Here is a 20,934-nt window from a genome sequence, read left to right as displayed (position 1 = left end):
CCCAAGTGTTGGGGGCAATAGGTTGACTCTATACATCGCTTAGAGAGGGCTGTAAAGCACTGTGAAGCGGTATGTAAGTAAGTGTTGTTGCTATTAAAAGTCTTCAAAGCAGGGACATCCAAAGAGTGTAGCAGTCATGATGGTGTGGTTTTAATGCATATCACCACACATAAAGCAGGCTCATGTTTGATCACATCATCCTGGCAACCATCTTGACATTTTATTGTGAGTATTCCTGCTTCAAAGGCTTCAAGCTTATAAAGACCCAAACAGCAACTGCAAAAGGAAAGATGGCACTCAGTCCCCAAAATGGTTTCTCCCTGGCTTCTGTACAAGTTGGAAATAACCAAGCAGCTTAAAATTGCTTATCTAATATCTGACCCAGTTTTCTGCTACAAGTGGATGGTTAAGGACCAGGGGTGGCTGGCTGGAGAACTCTGGAAGTTGAAGTCCACAGCTCTTAAAGTTGCTAGCTTTGGAGATTCCTATTATAGGAACTTCCTCCCCAGTGTAATCTGTTGATAAAAACTATAGCCGTGGCACGCAAGCTGTCACCCCAGCTCAGCTCCCCCATGTATGTACCCGCGCTTCCCGCCGGCCAGCTGATTTTCAGGTCTCTGCCGTGCATGTGCAAGGGCAGGGTGCATGCAGGAGATGTACCCTTATGCAGAGGGGTCGGGGTGAGCACGGGGGTGTGTGCCCCCTCATGCCCCGTTTTTGGTCTCAGGAGGCTGCAGGGAGGCTTGCTAGGCCCAAAACATGTCATGGGTAGGGGGTATGTGCATGGTGGAGGGGGGGGAGGTCGCACTCACATGTGTGTGGGGGGTGTTGCACACGCATTGCATTATGGGTGTGTGCGTGGATACGCTGTTGAACATGCACATGTGAGCGCTTTGGGCACGCAATGACAAAAAGGTTAGCCACCACTGCTCTATAGTATCAATATGAAAAGTTATTTTTAAAGGACTGGCATCTTGCTATTCAGCAGACATCATACTTCCTCTTATTTTATGTATATGTATATACCAAAACAAGCTTCAGTCTATATTGATGCACACCAGACACACTTCCTCTTACATCTGTCGGTCCGTCAATCTTGATGCTTACCCAGACACAAACTTCCTCTTACTTTAATAAGTTAATATTCTTTAAAACGGTAAGTGTATTAAAGCAAGCTTTGGTCTTAAAGATAACCTTTATTTCCAATAATACATTTGGACCAAGAGGCTTTCTTAGAAATGAAAAAGTATAAGGGGATGTCTGCCCCCTATAATTATTTGGAAGTATATCAATCTGCCACCCTCCCAAGAGATAAACTAAGAAACTATTTTGAGGAAGCGTAGAGGATAAGAGGATCAGCCTTCCAAGTGTTTTGTAACTGTTCATATCTGCAAAATAGAAGACATTTAGTAAAAATAACAATACAATACAATACAATACAATAGCAGAGTTGGAAGGGACCTTGGAGGTCTTCTAGTCCAACCCCCTGCCTAGGCAGGAAACCCCATACTGTTTCAGACAAATGGCTATCCAACATCTTTTTAAAGACTCCAGTGTTGAGGCTTTCACAACTTTTGGAGGCAAGCTGTTCCACTGATTAATTGTTCTAACTGTCAGGAAATTTCTCCCCAGTTCTAAGTTGCTTCTCTCCTTAATTAGTTTCCACCCATTGCTTCTTGTTCTGCCCTCAGGTAACCTTCATCTTAGTCTCAGATTCCAGACATGTTTACAAGAATCCCCAAATAGAAGATTTGGGGACTGGAAGTTTTGGACATTGAAAAAGAGAAACTAATTAAAACAGAGATTCTTGGTGAAATGCCATCTCATTCCACCTTTTTGAGCAATGTTCTTCCTGAGGCACAGAAATTATGTCCTTGCGGGGGAGTCTAATGCTGAATTCATCTATCCTTGTTAGCCATTTTCTCTGTCCTTTGCTGATTCAGGCTGAAGAAGCCATGGCAACATACCGGACCTGCATCGCAGATGCCAACACCCAGAAGCAGGAGTTGGAGGACACCAAAGTGACAGCACTTCGGCAACTCCATGAGGTGGTCAAACAGAGCGACCAGGTCATAAAGTCGGTGAGTTTGGCTGGGCCATCCCACCAAGGGGGTTCAGCCCTTTGGTGCTTAAGAAGAAGCTGAAAGCAAACTCACTCTGATCCATGTTCTTTGAAGGATACTGTCAACTCTGAAGCGAACCTAGCTGAGGCCATTTTGGAGGCTTCAGGGTTGCCACGATGCGAAGAAGGGATAGAGAGGGGGAACATAGTTAGATTGGGGGGGGGGGGGCGTTGTAGCCAAAACAAAATAGTTTCCTGTGGGAACCAAAGGCTGGAGAAAGGAGGGGTGAAGTAAACCAGGCAACTGGCCAGCACCTTGATTGGACAATGTGACTGATTGTTTGGGGGAAGAGGGAATTTTCACTTTTTAATCAGGTGAAAACCGTGGGAAATTTCAGAGTCAATTTTCACCAGTTTGTGCCGATGTGATATCTCCAATAAAACTGTTCATTGAGGAATCTGCCTGCCTCGGAGTTCTGCTTTTTACGGGGCTATTACTTGGAAACCTGACAGACACGTTTGTTGCCAGAACTAGAAACTTAGTTTGTGTCCAGGTGGGAGCTAAGATTGTCACAAAGGTTTTTGTGCAGAATTCTGGTAATGGGTTTTTGTGGGTTTTCATCTTGTGATGCCCACACTGGAGAAGTTTTATTCATATTAATGACTGATAATATATAAGTTGGGGTTGACTCTTAGCGACTTCATAGATAGGTTTTCCCCCATGATTTTATTCATATATTTCATCCTTTTCTCTGACATGTTTCTCCCATTTCTTCTTTTCTTTGACTTCCGGATTCCAGGCTACCATTTCCTTCTATCAAATCATGCACATGCAGACAGCCCCACTGCCTGTCTATTTTCAGACGTTGTGCGAGAGCAGCAAACTCTATGATCCCGGGCAACAGTATGCCTCTCACGTCAAGCGGTTGCAGCTGGGAGACGAACCTGAGACACAGTATGATTTTGAGCCCTACGTGTCAAGCAACAACTGGTAGGGTTTGGCACTAATGCTAATACTCATGACAAATCCTAATCAGTCCTGGTGGCCTCTGTTTTGAACAGCCTTCCCCAGAGATGTTGGGACCACAAATTCCAGAATTCCAAATGGCATCCTCAAAGAATTATGGGAATTGAAGTTATCCCCTCAAACTGTTTGCCAACCAATCTCTCTGAAATCAGGACTGCTTCCTACTGATCCCCACCCCCAAATTATTCCTATATAGCATATAGACATGAACCAGGTTCATAATCATGATATAGCGCTCCCAGGGCCTTTACAAAAATTGTCAACGTATTAATAATATTTAATATGGTATAAATCAGTGGTAGTCAACCTGGTCCCTACTGCCCACTAGTGGACATTCCAGCTTTCATGGTGGGCGATAGGGGTTTGCTGTAACTCTGCTTTATAAATTTTATAATTAAAGTTACTTCCCTACTTTATAAATCACCATTACTGTGGAACCGGTGGGTGGTTAGAAAATTTTACTACTAACAGAGATACAAAAGTGGGCGGTAGGTATAAAAAGGTTTACTACCCCTGGTATAAATTAGAAATGATTACTTCACATTGGCTATAATTACAGAGCCCATATTTTTTGGGGGGGGGGGAATAAAGGACAAATTTGAGAAAGAGGCAAATCTGAAAGAGAGTTCATAAGGATAAAACAATGTCATTGTTTGTAACTTTGCTTAACAAAGGAAAATTGAAGAGCAAAACCAAGAAAAGCTTTACAGAGATGTATAGTGTAATAAAAATATCGACAATCAATCAGGATAACGTACAATAGAAAAAGAACTCAGTTTTCGTATTTTTTCACTTGAATGCGAAAGACTGCCATTTCTACAGTAAAAAGTTGAACGACCAAAATAAGGGGCAAAAAGTGCATTTTTGCAAAAATAAATTCATATAATAATATTTCTGAAATAAGGGATTGCTCCTTGTAATAGACATATGGTCCTATAGATATATGAACTGTGTTTCTACAGTTGAACTTGAACTGACTCAAAGGTCTTGTCCTGCCCACATACAATTTATGAAGTTCTGACTTCAAGGACGAGTCATTCAGTGGCCAGGGAATCCTAGACCTGAGAATGGTGGCTAAGCAGTAGTGGGATTCAGCCAGTTCGCACCTATTCAGGAGAACCGTTTGGTAACTTTCTAAGCAGTTGGAAGAAATCTTTTATTTTTTTCTCACTTTACAGGGCTAATCCTGTAAGGAAGGCAGGAAGGAAACATTCTGCTGTTGTTTCTGGCCTAATCTTTATTGCCCTGATTACAGAAACTGCCTCTCCAGTTAACCCTTATTACACTGTTACAGCTAAGGCGAAGTACTCATCGACCTGAGTGACGTTGAGTTGGCCATGCCTACCCAGTCACATGACCACTGACCCCCGCCTACCCGGCTGGTTATTAGAGCAGAGAACCGGTTGTTAAATAATTTGAATCCCACCACTGTTGCTAACAGATGGGTTTGCTAAAGCTGGATTGAGGGGATGTCTTGTCAAAGGATTATCTTTGCTTCCATTCAGCTCTTTTGCAATACAGATATTCCCAACTTATGACAGTAATGATGCCTAGAATTTCCATTGTATGTCATGACTGTCTTTAGCTGAGGCACCCATGTGATCAACCCAATTGTACAGCATTTTTTGGAGGCAGCCATTAAGCAAAGACGGTGGTCATAAAGCAATTGCAACAGTCCTCAGTTAAGCATTCAGGCAGTCCTCGACTTACGACCGCAGTGGAGCCCAACATTTCTGTTGCTAAGCAAGGCAGTTATTGAGTATTGCCCCCTTTTGCAACCTGGTTCTCCCCATTAAATAGATCATCGCACTTGTTAAATGAATTGTGCGGTCATTAAGCAAATCTGGCTTCCCCCATTGACTTGGCTTGTCGGAAGGCAGCTGGGAAAGTTACGAATGGTGATCACGTGACCCTCCGGGGCAATGCAACTGTCATAAATACATACTTGCCAGTTGCGAAATGCCCGAATTTTTGATCAAGTGAGCATGAGGATGCTGCAACAGTCATAAGTTTAAAAACTGGTCGTAAGTCACGTTTTTCTGCTCCGTTGGAATTTTGAACGGTGACAACACTAATAGTCATAAGTCAAGGATTACCTGTATCTACATTGAGTGGGGTTTTTGCGGGGGGGGGGGGGGAAGAAACTGGAAGTAAACCCCAGCTTCCAGCACAAAATGTTGAAATTGGTCGTGTGATGATAAGGCACTGCAAACAAGCCATGAATGCAGACCAATCACTGCGTGTCAAAGATGGCGGTCGCATGAATATTGGGCCAGACAGCCATCAGAACTTTGAATCTGAGTTCTAGGTTCCCTTTGGAGGAGGGGTGTCCCGTGTAACTTTTAAGTTAGGTTCAGTTGTTAAACGACCGGTCATAAGCCGAGGAATTACCTGTATTCCCTCTTCAACAGTTCTCCGGTGCCTCGGGCAAGAAAAGGCAGCTACAGTATTCCTGAATTCACAGGAACGAGTAGCTCTGACACCTCCAGTAAAGATGGAGCAGCCTCCGAGGGCGACACAGCCACAGGCCGAGATCCTCAGAGCCGTCCCACCCAGCTTGAAAAACGAGGTGAGGAGACAGCCTAGCTTTTCTGCTGAAGCTGGATTTCTGCGCCCTTCCCGCCCTGTATATGACCCCTTGGTTTTATAGCATGGGTAACGTCTCCAGCAGGACTTGGCTTCCAGGTGTACCATTCTGATCCCTCCCTTGTAGGATTGCCAGTAAATTTAGCATGAATTTGCTCCCAAATGCAAACCATGTATGCATGTATGTATGTATGTATGCACAGTGGGACCTCGGGTCCCGAACAGCTCAGACCACAAACAATTCGGGTGCCGACCGAAAAATCCGCTAAATGTTTCACTCAGGTGCCGAATAAACACAGCCGCGGCAATTTTCCCTTTGTGTATAATAGATATAAGTACATACAAGATTATGAATACACGAAATGGATTTTAATAAATGGGGTTGTTAGGACAGGGACGGTGGGCACGTTGGTGTGCTTATGAAGCCAAGGTCAGAACAAGGTTTTTAAGAAGAAATTGGATAACCATTTCCTGCCTAACCAGGGGGTTGGGCTAGAAGACCTCCAAGGTCCCTTCCAACCCTGTTATTCTATTCATGACTGAGCCCAGCTTAGATTACCTTTACCTGTTCCAGGATTCGAATAGTATTCCTCCCATATCTTATTCTGTGAACATTACTCTCCAGGCAAGGAACATCTGTTACTTTTGATCACCTGGAAGAGGCCAGCAATGACTAGAAACAGAGACCCTGGAGACAGAAACGGGATGTGCAACAGGAACGAATAATTTCATGCTGGGGTTTTTCCTCTGACTCAAAGATTCATTATCGCTCATTACTGGAGAAAGCTCCAGTCTGATCTCAGAAGCGGTCAGAAGCAATAGGAGCTGCTTGAAAAAGAAGGGGCAGGTGGTCCTCAACTTATGACCACAATTGCAACCAGAATTTCCATTACTGTAAGTAAGCTTTTTGTTAGGTGAGCCATGCCCCATTTTACAATCTGGAGGAAGCCAGATTCACTTAACGACTGCAATTTCTCTTAACAACCGCAGCGATTTGCTGCTTAACCACTAGGGCAAATGGGGCAAAGCTCACTTAAGAACCGCCTTGCTTAGCAACGGAAATTTTGGGCTCAATTGTGACCGTAAGCCGAGGACGATCTGTAGTGCGGGTCAAAATAATGCAGCCCCTTCATGAGATTCCCTATCTGCACTAACCGAGACCCAGCTGTGGGAGATGCTTCCCTGTTTCAAAGAACCGGTCAGCATTGCAAAGGTCTAACCTCTTGTTTGACTCTGCGCATGCAGGAATGAAATCTGCCTTGTCATTGGCTCCTTAGGTGGGCGAGGTCACCAGGTACACAAATCATGGCCACCAGCCATCACAGAGACCAAGGACAGTCTGGAATCCCCTGCCACAAGCCCAGGTATCTTCCCATCTTCTGACCTATGGATTGTGCAAGTTCCATTAGGATCTGTCTGAGCTGAAAAGAATCTAATAAAATATCCATTGTCTACCTGCATCAATATATTGCCGAGGTGGTGCAGTGGTTAGAGTGCAGCACTGCAGGCTACTTCAGCTGACTGCAGTTCTGCAGTTCGGCTGTTCAAATCTCACCGGCTCAGAATTGACTCAGCCTTCCATCCTTCCGAGGTGGGTAAAATGAGGACCCGGATTGTTGGGGGCAATATGCTGACTCTGTAAACCACTTAGAGAGGGCTGAAAGCCCTATGAAGCGGTATATAAGTCTAACTGCTATTGCTATTGCTATATTCATTCCTTCTCACTCATTCATTCATTTGATTCATATTTGATCAATGCACACGCTCCCACGTTGGCAGCAGTGGTGAAATTCAAAGGTTTTCCCTACCGGTTCTATGGGCGTGGCTTGGTGGTCATGTGACTGGGTGGGCGTGGCTTGGTGGTCATGTGACCGGGTGGCCATGGCTGCACAACTGACTCACACACAATGTAAAAGCAGCTGGACTTCACACAAAATGGCCCCGGCAACAAGCAGGAACCTCACAGAGTCACAGCTCAAATACCAACGATCACACTTTACACAAAAATAACACAAAAGCTGCACAATTGAGTCTCACACAATGCAACAGCAGCATTCACACAAAATGGCCCCTGCAACAAGCAGGAACCTCACAGATAATCAGGCGCAGCTGATTGTCGTACAGTTGATCGTCAGAACTTTTAAAAACTTTTTAAAGCTTTATTTTTTACTACAGGCTCGGGCAAACTGGCCCGAACCGATAGCATTTCACTCCTGGCTGGCAGCGATGGAAAGAGTCATTAAATTCAGGGAGCTTTAGAAAAACAACTAGTTTCTACCCTTCAATCACTCAAGAAGACATTTTGAGTTGAAGATAGGCTACCCTCCAAGGGGGCATTTCTGCTAAAATGACTAATAACGTTTGTGGTTGAGACAAAACCTGGAAATTCAGCCGGATTCTACATATTCCAACTTTCTGGGTCTCCCAAAACTCCCAAGATTCTTCCAGACTATGGAGTTTTCCTTATGGCAAATCTCAAAAGCCCAAAGCTTGAACATTGGGGGGAGGGGGGAATTCTTGCAAGGTGTGATCCAGAAACCGTACACTGTGGTGTGATGGTTAAGCTCTCCCCCCTCTTTTTTTTTCCTGGGACACATGTTGACCCCTAGATAGGACTGCCTTTGACATCTTTCTGTTTTCCTTTTTCTCCTGTCTGGGATCCAATTTGATAAATTCTAAAATGGAGGTTGTCTCTTGGTTAGGTGAGTTTCCTCAGATGCCTTCAAATGGATCGCTGTCCCCTAAAGAAGAACCTGATGGGAATTCACCTTCCTTTGAACAGAGTACGTATTAGTGGAACGATATAAAACTAGTCATAAAATTCTTCCCTGTGGAGCAGGGGTCTCCAATCTTGGCAACTTTACGACTGGTGGACTTCAATTCCCAGAATTCCTCAGCCTGCTGAGGCTTATGGAATTCTGGGAACTGAAGTCCACCAGTCGTAAAGTTGCCAAGGTTGGAGAGCCTTGCTTGCAGAGGAGGGACTTAAGGGGAAAATCAGTAAAATGGGCCTAAGATCCACAACTAGAAGCTGGAGCAGTGTTTCTCAACCTCAGGAACTTTGAGATTGGTGGACTCCCAGTTTACCCAACTTATAAAGTTGGTAAGATTGAAAAACACTGGGATGGAGCAGGTCCTTATATATTTCTTCCAGCAGGTAAGGTGTGGTGGGGAAGGCTAAATCCTACATTTCCTTTGGTTTTTTTAGTTCTATATTTTGTCCTGGAATACTGTGCATTGTATACAACTGTAACTTTTAGTTCACTTCACTTGGCTCCTCCCCATCCAGATTCGTATAATCCAGGGGTGTCAAACTCAATTTCATTGAGGGCTACATCAGGGTTGTGTTTGACCTTGGTGTGTGTGTGTGTGTGTGTGTGTCAGGGTGGGCGTGGCTAGCTCAACGCCACTCATTTCAGGTAATTCTTGTGGTGGGCCGAATGCTCTGCCAGCGAAAACGGGCTCCCGAGCTCCATTTTCGGCTGCGATGGCTTCCTGCAACCCTCTGCCAGCAAAAACGGAGCTCCAGAAGGCCTCCTGCAGCCCTTACAAGCTCTGTTTTCACTGGCAGAGGCACCGCGGCTCGGCTCTTTGCTGTTTCCATGGCAGCCCTACAGGCCAGATCTAAGCGCCCCTTGGGCTGGCTCCAACCCCTGGCCCTTGAGTTTGATACCCCTGGTATAATCAGAGAAAAAGAAATGAAACAGCACCTTTTTCCCTCAAAAAAGGGGGTGAAAATCTGGGTGCGTCTTATACACTGAATACAGCATTTTTTTGCCTCTTTTGCAAAAATGGCCGTGCAAAGCCTTTAGGAAGCTTCCAGAGTGCTCCTGGGGGCTCAGGAGGGCAAAAATGAGTGAAAAACTGCCTGTTTTTTGCTCATTTTAGCCCACCCAGCCACCAGGAGCACTCTATAAGCCTCCTAAACACTATGCATGCCCTTTTTTTTTGATGAAAAAACGAGCCTGTTTTGGCAAAAAAAGTGCCAATTTTGGGAGGTCTGCAGGTTGCAAATACTTTTTTTTTTTAATTTGCCTCTTCAAAATCTTGGTGCGTCTTACACTCCAAAAAATACGGTACTTATTAAAAAAAATAATGGCAGGATAAAAATATTTAACAATAAATCTAATAATAAACTGCAGATTTGGTTGGTGTTTCAGCCTTTGCCTTTTTTTAAAAAAATTTCTGGTTACCAGGTATTAATGAAATGACTCCAGGTATCTCTACGCCCACCGGCCCTTTCCGGCATATCAGTTTGTCCCGAGCTGCCCAAACCCACCGGCTGAGGAAGCTGCGGACCCCCTCAAAATGCCGGGAGTGCAACAGTTACGTTTACTTCCAGGGAGCTGAATGTGAAGAGGTAGGATGGGTGCTTGGGTAAAGGGGAGACAGTACAAAAAGTAGAGGCACCCCTCAGAGATACAGGTAGTCCTCGACTTACGACAGTTCATTTAGTTCCACAATTCCCCAACCTGCCTTGGGAAACACTACCTAACAACAACAACAACAACAACAACAACAACAACAACAACGAAAGAAAGCCCTTTGGTTAATGGCATATTGCCACCCAGTGGCTCTTTCTGGAACTGCACAAACTCCCTAACTCTACATCTGTTTTACTTCCACCTCCTTTGCTTCGTCCCCTTCTTCCCCAGTGTTACTTAGCCTGCCACAAGAAATGCCTGGAGACCCTGGCCATTCAGTGCGGACACAAGAAACTCCAAGGCAAACTGCAGCTCTTTGGACGGGACTTTGCTCAGGCTTCCCACACCGGCACTGATGGCATCCCCTTCATCGTCAAAAAGTGCATCAATGAGATCGAAAGGCGGGCCATGAAAACAAAAGTAAGAGCTGGAGCACCATTAATGAAGGAAATGTATTTACAGAGGGGAAGGTTTTCCTCTGCCCCAGAGCCTGGGAATTGTGCCATCAAGTTAGAATCCTAGTAGTTGATGGTCCCTCGTTTTCGAAGACTGCAGTGATCACTCCAAAGCAGGGGTGGGATTCAGGCGGTTTGGACCGGTTCGGATGAACCGGATGCTAATTTTACATCTGGTTCACTGAACCAGTAGTTGGAAGGACTGGCTGACCATCCCTCCCCTCCCAGGAGTCTCCATGCAGACCATTTTGGATGCCAGGTAAGTACAGGGCCCACGTGAGCCTCTGGGAGGGCGAAAAACGGGCCTCCCTGAAGTTCTGGAAGTCATTCATTTCCTTTATTTGTATGCCGCCCTTTTCCCTGGGGGGACTCAGGGCGGCTCACAATTCAAGTCTGGAAATGGGTTCAAAGGGTTCACTGACAAATGCGCACTCGACAAAAGCACGCCCGATGAAACCGCGGTGAGAAAACTGCGAGTTCTAAACCGCGCCGACGAATGAGCGCAGAAGCGCGCCGACAACAGCGCGCCGACAGAAGCATGCTCTAAACCTAAACCTAAACCTAACCCTGAACCTAACCCTAACCCTAAACCTAAACCTAAACCTAACCCTAAACCTAACCCTTACCTTAACTTAAATCGCGCTTCTGTCGGCGCGCTGTTGTCGGCGTGCTGTTGTGGCCGCGTTGATGACATCGCTGTTTTTGCGCCACGGTTTCGTCGGCGTGCTTTTGTCATGCCCGCATTTGTCGGGTCACGGGTTCAAAGAAAGCCCTCGGAGCCTGGGGAGGGTGAAAATTCTCCCTCCGGCTGTGGTGCAGGAGACCAAATAGGCCACACCCGCCCAGCAATTGGGCAGAGAACCAGTTGCTAATATTTTTGAATCCCACCCCTGCTGGAAAGGAATCTGGTTGTGCTTTGCTCGGCTGTGTTCTGTTTTGCTGGGGTTTTCCAACTTTGGCCAGTTTAAGAAGCATGGACTTCAACTCCCAGAATTCCCCAGCCAGTCATAGTGTCTGGGAATTGAAGGCCACCTCTCTAAAAAGCAGCCAAGATTGGGAAACCCTGCTGTAAGGCCTCCAGTACATGTTCTAAAGAGAGTGCAAACAAGCTGTGTTTAACTCTGATCTGTCATGTGAGAGAAAGGAAGAATGCCTGGGGAGTAATTCTACGCACTATTTAAATAGTGGGAAGCAAAGTTATTTTTTGCTCTCTTCCTGTCCGCTTTTGGCACGCGACCCCTGTAAAATGGTTGCCCAGCTTCTGTTGTAAAAGCTTGGGGTGGTTGTAATATTTTTTTTCCCAATCACACCGTTATAATTACTGTGGTACACTTTTACTTTAATCTTATTTTTGTTTTATTTGGTTTGTCAACCATGTACAAGATAACCAGTAGAAGTATAAACATGGACATGAACAAAGGAAATGTAAACGCCTGGAATGCTCTACCTCAGTGGTCTCCAACCTTGGCAACTTTAAGACCTGTGGACTTCAACTCCCAGAGTTCCTCAGCCAGCTTTGCTGGCTGAGGAACTCTAGGAGTTGAAGTCCACAGGTATTAAAGTTGCCAAGGTTGGAGACCACTGCTCTACGTGACTCTATTGTTAACCCCCACACACTTCAACCTTACGAACTGCCTACCGTGGTCCTCACCCCATTCCTAAGAGGTCCGTACAGGGGGCGTGCATAAGCGCACCAGCGTGCCTAACGTCCCTGTCCTACCGTCCCCATTTATTTGTACTCATTGCCTTTGTTCATGTCCATGTTTATACTTATACCTGCTATCCTGTACATGTTTGACCTGGGCATCCCTGAAAGAAGAACATCCAAAAGAGGGACTGGTCCAAAAAATAATACTAATAATCCAGATGATAGCAACATTTTGTCCCATTGATACTCCTTTCTGTCTTCCGTAGGGCATCTACCGTGTTAATGGAGTGAAATCCCGCGTGGAGAAGCTCTGTCAGGCTTTTGAGAATGGGAAAGAGCTGGTTGAGCTGTCTCAGGCCTCACCACACGACATCAGCAACGTGCTGAAGCTCTACCTTCGCCAGGTGAGGCTGCCCGCAGAGCGATTCCAATCTTTGGGCCAAAAGGTGGAGCACCTGCCCTACCATTGAAAGACCGGAAGTTTTTTAACCCAAGAGGAGGAGGAGAAAGAGAGTACCCCGTTCACTTAGAAATGCAGTTATGTTCTACTGATTAATTGTTCTAACTGTCTGGAAATTTCTCCAACCTTGAACGAAGGAAAAATTTCCTGACAGTTGGAACAATTAATCAGTGGAAAGACTTGCCTGCAGAAGTTGTGAATGCTCCAACACTGGAAGTTTTAAAGAAACGATTGGACAACTATTTGTCTGAAACGGTATAGGGTTTCTCTGTTGTCGCCTGCCAGCGGCCAGTGGAACTGGCAGCAGATTCGGACAGTGAGGAGGTTGGGGAGGAACATGGGCCAGTCCTGGAGTCTGGGGAAGGCTCTGATGAGGGCTCTGTGTCGGAGGCAGAGAGGGGGACAGAGCCGTATGCCAGTTATTAGTTGCCTTTGGAGTCAGAAATCAGTGAGGCAGACAAACAGCTGGAGCCTATTCCCAGTGTGCGCATGCGCAGAGTTGCCAGATAAAGGGAACAGCTAAAGAACAGGGGTTAACTTGGGAGTAAGGCCACAGGTGGATGATGAATGGCCCCTCCTAGAGGAAATAAAAGAGGAGCAAAATGGGAGGGGAGTTTGCAGGAGACAATTAGTTTGCTTAATTGGCCTGTGACTCTCCAAGACTCCTTGCCAAGTTTTGCAGATATCGGCCTGTCAGCTCTCCGAGCCAGATAAAGTCTGTGACTGTAAATCCTCCCTTGAAAGATTTTACTGGATGTGAATGAGCAGAATTCACAGTAAATTAATAAAAGGGTTTTTTGTCGGGAGAAGGAGTTTGCTTCAGACTCTTGGGAAAGAGTCTTAGGAAAAGTTTTGACCGGGGGGGAGGGGCTCCCGCCTCACCGGAGCTAGGCTGCAAACTACCCAGTTTGTCCTCCCCGGCCCTCAGAAACACTCTGCAGGTTTCAGCAGGGCTAGAGGAAGGCAAAAACATTTTCGCAAAAACTAGGCAGAAAACGGGGCCGTTTTTCCAAAAACTGAGGCATTTTTGCCTTCCCTCCAGGCCTGCTGAAGCTTGCAGAGTGTTTCTGGAGAAGGCAAAAATGCCTCTGTTTTTGTGAAAAACGGCCCATTTCTGGGACCTCTCTGAGATTGGCATGCGCACACCATTAAAAAAGGGAAAATATTGCATTTTTTCATTGAAGATTGTTCTGCGCGTGTGCAGAACAGAAAATAAAGATGGTGGCACTCCAAATAGAACCGGTACAGTCACTTGCCTGGCCAAGTTACTACCTATTCGGCGGAACCGGTCCAAACCGGTAGGAACCCACCTCTGCACCATGGCACCCTTTAAAAGAGAGTTAAATAATGTGCAGAAGAGTCTTTGCATTTGCGGAGCAGCAGAGGTAGAAGACCTGGCTCACATCCTCTTTGATTGTTGCTTATATAAAGGGGTGAGAGACAGGTCCCTTGGTCTACATCCCAATCGAATGACCCTTATTAAAATCACTTACCTTATATGCAGCCAGAACCGGAAAATAACATTTAACACAGCACAGTATTTAAACAAAATGGTTCGTTTGAGATCTGCATATGTGGGACTGATTGGGGTAGATTGCAGGGGTGACACCAAAATATAATTTTATCATATTTTATCTACTGTATTTTTGGAGTATAAGACGCACCTTTTTCCACCCAAAAAGAAGGTGAAAATCTGGGTGCATCTTATACACTGAATACAGCATTTTTGGCCTCCCGAAATCCTGCCCCTTTCACAAAAATGCAGAGGGTTTGGGAGGCCTGCAAAGTGGGAAGGGCTGGGAAGGGCAAAAAATGAGTTGGTTTTTGCTTGTTTTTGCCCCCCCCCCCAGCCCCCAGGAGCACTCTACAAGCCTCCCAAAGCCTATGCATGCCCTGGTTTTTTGCAAAAAATGGACCTGTTTTTGCGAAAAATGGGCCATTTTTTGCTTGTTTTTGGTCTCCCAGCCCCCTGGATCATTTAGAAGTCTCCTAAAGGCTATGCTTGCCCTTTTTATGGCAAAAAAGGTCCTGTTTTTATTAAAAAATGGGACATTTGTTTTCATTTTTGCCCCCCCCCCCCCGTCCCCAGGAGCACTCTACAAGCCTCCTAAAGGCTATGCGTGCCCCGTTTTTCACAAACAATGAGGCATGCAGAGGGTTTGGAAGGTCTGCAGAGTGCAAAAAAAAATTATTTTTTAATTTACCTCTTCAAAATCTTGGTGCGTCTTATACTCCAGTGTGTCATACTTCAAAAAATACGATATATCTTAAATTATTGTATTCTATTCCCATTTCATTTTAGACTGTATTTATCCCAATTCCATTTTAAATTGCATTTTATTCCAATTCCATTTTAAATTGCATTTTATCACATTTCATTTTAAATTGCTTTTATCAAATTTTAGTAATAATTTGTTTCTGGAACTTTGCACTTTGATGTGGCCCAAGGGCTAATCAATAAAGACTCAATGTCCATTTGCAGAAGAGTTCTGTGTTTGTTAGCTTTGGTGGATCTTCACCAATGTTCAAAGTAACATCAAAAACTGTTTCTTTCAAATTCAACTGGGCTTCAGTGGAGCTGGTGGCAGACTCAGACAGTGAAAAGCTTGGGGTGGGGTGGGACATGGACCAGTCCTGGAGTCTGGGGAAGGCTCTGATGGGCTTCCTAAATACATCTGGGAAATGTGATGAGTTTTGATCCAGGATCCAGATTCTTGGGAATTGTTTTGTAAGCAAGCGGTCATGCTATGTGATTTAGTTTCGTGTGACTCTCCCTCCTTTCAGCTCCCAGAGCCAATCATGCCCTTCCGGATGTACAACAGCCTTATGGGGCTGGCCAAGGAGACCCTGCAGAGTCGCTCCGACAGCAGGGCAGGGAGAAGCACTGGGGAGCCAGTGGACACAAGCAGCGAGTCGGAGAAAGCCATGGTAACAAAGCTGAAGGAGCTGCTCAAGGAGCTTCCAGGCACGAACTTGGCCACCTTGAAGTATATCATGCAGCACCTGAAGAGGTCAGTTGCTTTAGTGATCACTCAAAGTTAAAAAGGCATTGCAAAAAAGTGATTTGCAACCGCTATCATGCCATCCCTATCAGTGGTGGGATTCAAAAAAGTTTATGGTTATGTGGGTGTGGCTTGGTGGACATGGCATAACTTGGTGGGCATGGCATGGCTTGGTGGGCGTGGCTTGGTGGGCATGGCAGGGGAAGGATACTGTAAAATCCTCATTTCTCCCCGATCAGCTTGGACTCGGGAGGCAGAGAATAGATGGGGGCGGGACCAGTCAGAGGTGGTGTTTACCAGTTCTCCGAACTACTCAAAATTTCTGCAACCGGTTCTCCAGAACTGGTCAGAACCTGCTGAATACCACCTCTGATCCCTATGTTGTGGCCTGCCAGCGGCCAGTGGAGCTGGTGGCAGACTCAGACAGTGAAAAGGTTGGGGAGGAACACGGACCAGTGCTGGAGTCTGGGGAAGGCGCTGATGAGTGCTCTGTGTCGGAGGCAGAGATGGGGCCAGGGCCGTCCAACAGTTATCAGCTGCCTTAGGAGTCGGAGATTAGTGAGGCAGAAGAACAGCTGGAGCCGGTTCCCGATGCACAGACCTGCCAGGAGAAGGGAACAGCTAAGGAACAAGGGCCGACTCAGGAGTAAAGGCACAGGTGGACAGTGAATGGCCTCTCCCATAGGGAATAAAGAGGAGCGAAATGAGAGGGGAGTTTGCAGGAGACAATTAGTTCAACTCATTAGGGTGAAGATCTGTTCCCGACTTCTTGCTGAGTAATTGCTGCTACAGCATGGTGTTTGGAAGATATCGGCCTGGCAATTCTCCAAGCCTAATAAAGGTTCTGTAGTTGTGACATCTCATGAAAGACTATTGGCCGGGACTTTGCTGGAGAGGAATTCCCTTTAACCTAAATAAGAGAGGTTTTATTGGGACAAGGAGTCTGCTTCATGATCTTGGGAAGCCTAGGCCAGAACATTCTAGTCCTTTTCTCTAGACTAGCCATACCCAGTTCATGAAATTGTCTGCATTCTTCTCTTTGTCCAATTCTATTCTAGGATTATAGAACTTGAAGAGGACAATAAAATGTCTTCCAGCAACCTGGGAATCGTCTTTGGCCCCACGTTAATGCGGCCTCGACCCACCCAAGCTACCATCTCCCTCTCTTCTTTGGTGGATTACCCCCACCAGGCATGCATCGTTGAGGCACTCATAAATTTCTATGCTACTGTCTTTGAATCCAGTGGCGTTTCTCCAGACAGCACAGAAGAAACGATCAGGGAAGATGAGGAGCTGGTCAGGAACCAGGTGAGTAGAACCTGCTGGAGACACTGTGGTTGCCAGGGGTAATCTTTGCATCAGCATCCTCTCATCTTAAGAGTTCATCTCACTAATGCCTTGACTTCCATGTATCCAGGAGGATGAAGGAACACAACCCCACAGTGAAGTCCAGTATCTAGAAGCAACCTCTGAACAGACAGAAGCTGCTCTTGATGGAGATTCATTCAGAGGTGAGGTGGAATCTCACATTTTAATGTTTGACATGTTATTCTTGTAAGGGTGATGTTCTTACAGGATGAGCTGTGGTGGTGCAGGGGCTAGAATGCCGTTGTCAGGGTTCAAAGTAACAGACCCAATGCGATCAAACCTCTGAGGCCTAGGTGTTCCTCAAAGTACAGATTTATTAAAGGTAAAGGTTCCCCTTGCGCATATGTGCTAGTCATTCCCGACTCTAGGGGGCGGTGCTCATCTCCGTTTCAAAGCCGAAGAGCCAGCGCTGTCTGAAGACATCTCTGTGGTCATGTGGCTGGCATGACTAAAACGCCGAAGGTGCACAGAATACTGTTACCTTCCCACCAAAGGTGGTCCCTATTTTCCTACTTATATTTTTTACATGCTCTCGAACTGCTAGTTTGGCAGAAGCTGGGACAAGTAACGGGAGCTCACTCCGTTACCCGGCACTAGGGATTCGAACCATCGAACTGCCAACCTTTCTGATAGACAAGCTCAGCGTTTTAGCCACTGAGCCACCGCGTCCCTATATTTGTTTGTTTTGTTTTGTTTTGTTTATTTATTTATTTATTTATTTATTTATTTATTTATTTATTTACACAGATTTATTAGGCATGCCATATGGGCATATCTGGTGAAAACCCGACTCCGAAGGTCCCGTGGTGTTCCCCACCAAAATTAAAAGTCAAAGTTCTTTCCCCTAGTCCACATATCTATTACAGGTCCAATCCAGTCACAATCCTACATCTGCCTTTGAGGCAAGTGGCCGGGAGGCGGGGTTGGGTGTGATGAGTGACGTCACCCACCCAGTCACATGACCAACCAGCCACACCTACCCCGCCAGAGAACCGTTCGTTAAGTTATTCAAGTCTCACCACTGCCCAAAAGGACTCTAAGCTGGAAATTCTTCTAAATTGGAATATTTCTAAGGTGGATGCCATTGGGGCCTCCTCTCCTTCAGCTGGTGAAATTTTGGCATCACAAGCCAAGGAGGTGCCATATTTGTGTCACAGGGAACCCTTGGACGTCCCACTCTTGGTTCAATTGAGTTGTTTTCTTCTCCTTCTAGAACCCGACACTCCCTTTATCGATTCGGATTCGGATCCAGATCCAGATCCAGAAGATGGCACAGAGGCAGCCATTGAAGGAATCCCACAGGCCAACTCAGGGCCAGGAGGCAGTGAGACCAGCGGGGAGGAGGAGAGCCCCTTCGGTGAGGACGCCAGTGAGGAAGGTGTCCTGAGGGAGATACCCAGTGTGGAACAATCGGACCCTGAGGATACTTCACCCCTACATCGCCTAGGCCCAGCAGAAGGTTGCTGGGAGGCCGAAGGAGATGCTGTCTTCAGGAGCGGAGGTGATGAGGAGAACAGCGACGGGAAAGTTGAAAGCCTTCTGGTGGACCTCAACACCAACCAGTCTAACAATTCACTTTTCTCACACTTACTGATCAACTAAGAACACGTGTTTGATTTCCTGGCATGAAAAAGTATGTCAGTTGAGGGAAGCGGTGAATCCTTTGCAGAGACTGACAGTGAAGGGGTAGATGGTCTTCAACTGTCTTCTCAAGATCATCCTCTGGAGGCCTTCTGGTTCACCAGGCTCCTCATTCATAACAGCCTGCTTTTAATTCTTTCCAACACCAAAACGACATCTGGGGACTCTGTGTGAAAAGGCAGGGAGGAGACCATATAAGGAGAGGCATTAAGGCCCAGAGTGACATTGGAAGGACTCTCAACATCTAAACTTTAAGACACTTTTTTTCTAACGTAATGCCCTTCTGAAATTTTGGATCTCGCTCCCATCTTTCCTCCTGCATAGTCCTAACCAAACAAGGGGGTGGGGGTAGGGGGGGGCAGTAGCTTGAGCAATGCCCTTTCAAAAGAAGAGCCACAGAGAGAGTCCCTTTGCACTCCCTCCCATCCTTGAGGTCCCGTCCCGTTCAGGAAACAATACACCCATTGTGATCCTAGGTATTCCGATATGTTTGTTTAAACATTAGCAGATTATATTTGTTTCTAAGTAAAACCACTTCAGGATGCTACGGTATTTTTAAGAATCAGGGTACAGACAAAATGCTGGATGAGCTTGGCTGGATGACGGATTACTTGAAGGCTGAAATCCACTTGTGCAAATCCTACTGAGGTCTGAGGACCAGCGTTGGGTTGTTGGTGTGGATTGATCCTATCAGGGTGTGTGTGTGTGTCTGTGTGTGTGCGCGCGCGCGACATATGTTTATTGCACAGCTGTATGAAAAGTGCCAATAGAGCCAGCTGAAGGGGCTTTGTGTGAGATCTTGCTTATCCATCATCTCATTTAGCGCTCAAAGTTAACAGTGTCACTGAAAAAATAACTTTATTGTGACCAGTCCTCACATTTACAACCTGAGCAACGTCCTCACACTCGTGTCATTCAGACACTTGGCAACTGGGGGGGGGGGGATGTTTTCGACCATGACAATATCCCGCAGGGCTGTGGCCGACATTTGTGTGCTCCGCAACTACCTTGTGGTAAGCAGACAATGCAGAAGGCAGTAAAATCAGAAGTCACAGTCACATGAGGTTCCAATTCATGATTGCGGTGATTTGCTTAACAACCGTAGTGGAAGCCAGTCCAAAATGATTGTTTCACTTAGTGATCAGGTATTTAGTGACAGAGTAGCTGGTCCCAGTTGTGATCGCTAAGCAAAGGCTACCTGTACTCTCAAGTGGGATCTGCTGGAGAAATCCACCAGAGTTTAGCGCACCAGTATTCAGATTCTAAGAAGACACTTGAGATCTATAGAAGAAATGCAAGGTATTTGTGAGGTAAATATTCTGAAGCCACCTAAACAGCTTTTAGAACCACTGTGGACGATTTGAGGGCATTTCACAATAAAGGCCTAGTGGAACTGCTACGTTACATTTAAAGGTCCGTTGTACATAATTGAATTATAGCATTCATCTTGTTTCCCAGTCTTGGCCACTGTAAGACCTGTGGACTTCAACTCCCAGAATTCCCTAGCCTAGGAATGTTGTGGAATGATTCTGGATGTCAGTGGTGCCTAGGGAATTCTGGGAATTGAAGTCCACAGGTCTTAAAATGGCTTAGGAGGAAACCCTGATCTAAAGCAAACGCATATCATATTTATCTGGGAAAAAGGAAACCACAGCAAGAAATATTTTGCCTTCTGGAGAAGGCTGGAACGGTAGCAAACAGCCAAGGAAGGCTTTTGGGTATTTTCTTGAGGTGTGGATGAGAAAAATGAGTGAATAAAGTTGAAGTGCAAGTCTTCAACCGCAGCTTGTATTTAAATATAGATATGAGTAAGCTTATTTTAATGAGATGCTAGTTTCCTTTTAAACTGCTCTATACACTTGTGTTTTTTATAAGACTTGTATCAAAAAATAAACTATATTTGGGGAAGTGATAGTTGCATCCAATAACTGTGTTTAGTGCTCCCTAGGGAACTCTTTGCATAAAAAAACTCTGAATAATAGAGTTGGAAGGGACCTTGGAGGTCTTCTAGTCCAACCCTGCTCAAACAGGAGACCCTGTACCATTTTAAACAAATGGTTGTCTAGTTTCTTCTTAATAGCCTCCAACGATGGAGCACTCACAAGTCATTCCACTGATTAATTTTCCTGTCAGGAAATTTCCCCCTAATTCTAGGTTGCTTCTCTTCTTGATAGTTTCCATCCATTGCTTCTTGTCCTGACTTTAGGTGCTTTGGAGAATAGGTTGATTCCCTCTTGTGGCAGCCCCCGAGATATTGGAAG

The 20,934-nt window shown here is 45.7% G+C and overlaps 1 protein-coding gene across 3 annotated transcripts in view; it reads left to right on the top strand.

Moving 5' to 3' along the window:
- ARHGAP45 (Rho GTPase activating protein 45) overlaps positions 1–20,585 on the top strand; it is a 72,712-nt gene extending 52,127 nt beyond the window's left edge. For 2 of the 3 annotated variants that reach the window (XM_087702493.1, XM_087702487.1), the window contains exons 12-23: positions 1,944–2,081; positions 2,863–3,053; positions 5,501–5,658; positions 6,953–7,039; positions 8,378–8,458; positions 9,872–10,035; positions 10,331–10,519; positions 12,469–12,606; positions 15,447–15,673; positions 16,723–16,972; positions 17,082–17,175; positions 18,246–20,585. In XM_087702493.1, the coding sequence (XP_087558619.1) occupies positions 1,944–2,081; positions 2,863–3,053; positions 5,501–5,658; positions 6,953–7,039; positions 8,378–8,458; positions 9,872–10,035; positions 10,331–10,519; positions 12,469–12,606; positions 15,447–15,673; positions 16,723–16,972; positions 17,082–17,175; positions 18,246–18,634 (2,106 nt within the window). In that variant the 3' untranslated portion in view covers positions 18,635–20,585. The remainder of the gene's footprint in view (positions 1–1,943; positions 2,082–2,862; positions 3,054–5,500; positions 5,659–6,952; positions 7,040–8,377; positions 8,459–9,871; positions 10,036–10,330; positions 10,520–12,468; positions 12,607–15,446; positions 15,674–16,722; positions 16,973–17,081; positions 17,176–18,245) is intronic. The other variant, XM_087702497.1, reaches the window with a different exon arrangement.
- The last annotated feature ends 349 nt before the right edge of the window (positions 20,586–20,934 follow it).

This window comes from Thamnophis sirtalis, unplaced genomic scaffold (assembly GCF_051295495.1).
Source record: "Thamnophis sirtalis isolate CommonGarterSnake01/CBP01778 unplaced genomic scaffold, rThaSir2_p1.2 scaffold_1, whole genome shotgun sequence".
In the NCBI taxonomy this organism is placed as follows: domain Eukaryota; kingdom Metazoa; phylum Chordata; class Lepidosauria; order Squamata; family Natricidae; genus Thamnophis; species Thamnophis sirtalis.
Note: the sequence above shows the minus strand (reverse complement) of the source record. Positions and strands in the feature narration are given on the sequence as shown.